The sequence below is a fragment of the Miscanthus floridulus genome, chromosome 10, assembly GCF_019320115.1.
Source record: "Miscanthus floridulus cultivar M001 chromosome 10, ASM1932011v1, whole genome shotgun sequence".
NCBI lineage: Eukaryota > Viridiplantae > Streptophyta > Magnoliopsida > Poales > Poaceae > Miscanthus > Miscanthus floridulus.
The window spans coordinates 102861140-102866086 of record NC_089589.1 but is presented as its reverse complement, the minus strand read 5'-3'; the positions used below and the strand labels follow the sequence as shown (position 1 = coordinate 102866086).

The window sequence follows — 4947 nt, the reverse complement described above, 5'->3', positions numbered from 1 at the left end:
ATTATTAATTAACTGATAATTACATCCATCGAATTTTGTCAATACTAATAATTTTACTCTGCATCCACATGGATATCAAAAACTTCTTCTTTGTATATTTAAACTCGGGATTCATATTCAGATTAGCATGTTTGATGATGATAAGACGAGTTCCTGATAAAGCCAAGAAAAAAGGACAAAAGGAGAGGACGACACGTAACGTAACCATTTGTATCTGAATTCTCAATCATTCATCGCCATCTGCCCTGTTTACTCTGTTGCTCTCTTCTTCTTCTTCCTCCCCAAGATGAAGATGGTTCCTCTCTCTCTCTTCCCCTCACGGCCTCACCTTCTTACTCCCCAAGTAAGACTCTGCTAACACAGCTATAAGTAGAGACGGGCACAATTCACACACATCCACTCCGCCACTGTCCTCAGCTCGCAGTGGCCAAGCCGCCATCCAAGCCAAACCTCTCTCGCAACGCCAGAGCAACCACCACGATGGAGAAGAGCGCCAGCAATGGGGAGGTGACGGCTGTCCCGGTCCCGGACTCGTGGAACTTCGAGCCGAACGAGAGGCTCCTGGGCCTGATGTCGCTCTCGGTGCGCGGCGTGCTGGCCAGGATCAAGGCCGAGATGGTTGCCGGCGGCGGCGGCGGCGGGGGGAGGCCGGTGATCCCGATGGGGCACGGCGACCCGTCCGCGTTCCCGTGCTTCCGGGCGGCGCCGGAGGCCGTGGACGCCGTCGCCGGCGCGCTGCTGTCCGGGGAGTACAACTCCTACTCCACTTGCGTGGGCCTTGAGCCCGCACGCAGGTGAGACGACAGAAACTGACTTCTTGGCCGCTCAACAGATCGGCTGCTTCTCTATCTATGTTGCTTCCTTTGCTTAAGTTATTTCTAGATGCATGCAAATCATGCTTAAATATATAGATGGCCAACGGGCCGGTCCGGTCCGGCACAGCACGGGCCCGTGCCAGGCCGTTTTTGGGCCGGGCCGGCCCGAGAAGCCCGACCCATCCAACATGTCGGGCCAGCCCGAGGCCCACAGAGGGAAGGGGAGAGCAGGAGGCAGGGCAGCCACGGGAGACGGCGGGCGCCGCTGGCGCGCTTGGCCCCGAGGCAGATCCGGCCGCCGGCGCGCTCACCCTGGAGGTGGGTCTTCGCGGGGAGGCATGGAGGAGGGCCAGGAGGCGGTTGCCGTCGCGGCCACCGTTAGCCTGGTGGTGGGATAATGGGATGTTAGCAGGCCGGGCCGCAACCGGGCTGACCCTTGGGACCGGGCCATGCCTTGCCGCCCGCCGTGCTTGAGTAGCGGCCCAAGCATAGCCTTGTGTATCGGGCCGGGCTGGCCTGGGCCGGCTGCTCACCAGGCCGTGCCGTGCTCGTGTCGGGCTAAAATGCTGTGCTTCGGGCCGGGCCGTCGTGCCCCATGCTGCATGGACATTTATACTTAAATAGAGTGATGAGTAAAGTGGTGCTGGCATTTCACAACTAGGAATAGGAATGATATCATATATACCACAAATAGACAAGTGAATCACTGTTGGACTGGTGCTCTGGATACCACACAAGCAGGATTTTTATACGGATATATGGTATCATTCCTTTACTTTTTTTAATACGGATTTCGAAATGAATAGAGAAAAAACGAATTCGGATACACCTGTGTATTATGCATATTAGAATTCCGTATGAATATGGATATCCATATTGCGTTAAATGAATACTAATATCGTATCTTTCGGATTTTTTAGCATCTGGATTATCCCAGCCGTGGAAAGGCCCTTTGACTTCCCCGTCTTATTTCTGATGTCAGCATGATTTTAATAGCCAATTCTAGTGAACACAGTCTATGTATGCTCTGTTTGGGAATAACTGAACCTCACATCTGCCAATGTTGTCCTGGCCTGCTTGCTTTGATAGCCACTAATATCAACAATACAAGGGGAAATATTGCTTTACACCTTGGTTCATGTTCCAACTATTAGATTCACGTTCTTAGATTGTGATCACTGATCAGTCATGACATTTTCGTTTCATGTTTTCCGGATTTTTTGTTATCCCATCAGTACAGGACTGTCACGTGCTCAGGGTCATAACAAACAAAAACTGAATCCTGCACCTGCGCTTTGTGTTCAGTCTCTTGGTACTTACGAGCTTGGACACTGAAATTTTCTCCTGACTGACATTTATGTATATTTCTTGCAGTAAAAACTACACAGTGTTAATTTTTTTCCAGTTACTACAGATTCTATTATACATCTCTGTTCTTCACATCTCTAAATTAACATATTTGTCTTACGGTGGTTTAAAACGACAAATTTCAGGTCCATTGCACAGTACTTATCGCGTGATTTGCCATATGAATTGTCAATTGATGATGTCTACCTCACAAACGGCTGTGCTCAAGCAATTGAGATAGTCTGCTCTGTGTTAGCTCGTCCTGGTGCCAACATCTTGCTCCCAATGCCTGGCTACAAGTTCTATGAGGCGCGTGCTGTTTTCAATGGAATGGAAGCCCGGTACTTCGATCTTCTACCTGAGAAAGACTGGGAGGTTGACACTGATGGCGTCCAAGCTCTTGCTGACAAGAATACTGTTGCCATTGTCATTATCAACCCAGGAAACCCATGTGGCAATGTCTACTCCTATGAGCACCTGGCCAAGGCAAGTTTTAATAAGCTACCTCTGGTTCTGCCTTAGTTGACCGTTTCGGGGGGATAGTCTGAATGCCTATTTGTGTCCATGATTTTCTAGGTTGCTGAGACCGCGCGGAAGCTTGGCATATTTGTGATAGCAGATGAGGCTTATGCACACTTGACATTTGGAGAGAGGAAATTTGTGCCGATGGGTGTGTTTGGGGCTGTGGCTCCAGTGATCACACTGGGGTCATTATCAAAGAGATGGCTGGTGCCCGGTTGGCGGCTTGGATGGATTGTTACCAATGATCCTAGTGGTGTATTTCAGAGAACCAAGGTTCTTAATTTACTTCTCATGCTTTAACATCGGTTATGTGGTACTCAGTATTTCATTTAACAGAATGTCCTGGGTGCTGACATACCTGATTTAATAGTAAAGCTTAATTGGACATGTTTTTTCTTCTTTCAGGTAGCCGCTAGCATCAGGACCTACCATTATATCTGCTCTGATCCTACAACATTTGTTCAGGTGGCTATAACTGCATTGCCATTTTCTTGCAAGCCTTGACATTGTGCATAGGAAATATAATGGTTTGCATGGACTAAAATCACATCACAAAATTCTGTTCCTTAGGGAGCAGTCCCAAACCTCCTGGAGAATTCAAAGGAGGAATTCTTCCAAAAAACCATCAAAATTCTCAAAGAAAGTGCAGACATATGCTGGGAGAAGTTGAATGGCACCAACGCAATCACATGCCCAAGCAAACCAATGGGATCCATGTTTGTAATGGTCTGTGATTAGTCACTACATATATATACTCTTCCATGTTGCAAAAGCAAAACACATCATGAGTGATTCGCTAACACTAACAGACTGGTGTGAAATTCCCATGACCTGCTACAGGTGAAGCTGGATCTGTCCTGCCTGCAGGACATCAAAGATGACATGGACTTCTGCTGCCGGCTGGCAAAGGAAGAATCAGTTGTTGTTCTGCCAGGTGCTCTATTGTTCTCCTGAATATATACATGATTGATTCTTTTGAAACTATAGTTCTAGAACTAATACAGATCGGTTCATCTGTTTAGTAGTACAAGACATTTTTCCATCCACCTTGAGATCGATCACCTTTTGTGTTTGAGATGTAATGTAACATGCATGCTGGAAACAAATTGTCAGGACGTGTTGTGGGATGCAAGGATTGGCTCCGGATCACCTTTGCAATTGATCCGCCTTCTCTCGAAGACGGCCTTGGCAGGCTCAAGTCCTTCTGCCTGCGACACAGCAAGCCGGCACAGTGATGTGATGAGCTCTTCGCGGGTTCATTGGAGGCTACAGACTGTTATGAACTTCTACAGATGTATGATATTGTAGTTGTAACATCTTCACTCGAAGATGATATATTGATGCTCTAGTTACGTACGTCCATATGTAGTACTATGAAATGGGGTCGGCCTGCTTCTGTGTTCTACGTACTAGTAGTGTAGTGTCTGTTATGCACAAGGCAACGCAAAATGTTAGGGGAACTGATGTGTAGTACAAGACTCCACCTCTTGGATGGAAACAATAAATGCCCTGTTTGCTTGGCTGATAAGCCATAGCTGAAAGTACTGTTGGCTGATTTGTTGTGAAAGAAAAATAATGTTCGTCGGCTGAAAAAGTATGGCTTATAAGCCAAGCGAACAGGGCGAGTTCCTAATCACTTTAGCGTGTCCCCTCCTGCTCAAACTGTTCAAACCACAGGCACAGAGGAATTTTAAACAGTGCTACAGATATGAGGCGTTCTGGGAGAGAGAACCATCTCTAGATGACACCATAAAAGAAGCTTGGCAAAAAAAGGAAGGAAATAAAGGTCTGGGACAGATTGCATCAACGCTATAAAGGGGTCATGTCTGACCTAAAAACCTGGAGCAAAAACACAATAGGGTCAGTTCCAAAGAAATTGGGCATTTATAGAAAAAGACTAGAAGTCCTGGCAACAAAGAATGACACCAACAGTCACAAAGAAAGGAAAAAGCTCCTAGCTGAGATGGAGGAACTGCTGCACAAAGAAGAAATTCTATGGTGCCAGCGCGCTAGAGCCCTATGGCTAAAGGAAGGAGATAGAAACACTAGTTTCTTCCATAGGAAGGCCTCCTGGAGAGCAAAGAAAAATAGGATTTCTAGCCTACAAGACAATAATGGCCGAATAGTGACAGATGAAGACCATATGAGAAAGTTGACAAATGAGTTCTTCTCAGAGCTATACACAAAAGATGATTCAGTAAATCCTGATCTAATTACAGAACACATGCAAAAGAGAGTAAATGCAGACATGAACTTAGAGATT

At 46.8% G+C, this 4947-nt stretch overlaps 1 protein-coding gene across 1 annotated transcript; it reads left to right on the top strand.

Moving 5' to 3' along the window:
• Window positions 1–260: 260 nt before the first annotated feature.
• LOC136485218 (nicotianamine aminotransferase 1-like) lies at window positions 261–4040 on the top strand. The gene is made up of 7 exons (XM_066482144.1): window positions 261–794; window positions 2309–2648; window positions 2739–2957; window positions 3090–3149; window positions 3255–3410; window positions 3525–3618; window positions 3798–4040. The coding sequence occupies exons 1-7, from the start codon at window positions 481–483 to the stop codon at window positions 3917–3919; spliced, it is 1305 nt and encodes a 434-aa protein (XP_066338241.1). The 5' UTR covers window positions 261–480; the 3' UTR covers window positions 3920–4040.
• Window positions 4041–4947: the final 907 nt, after the last annotated feature.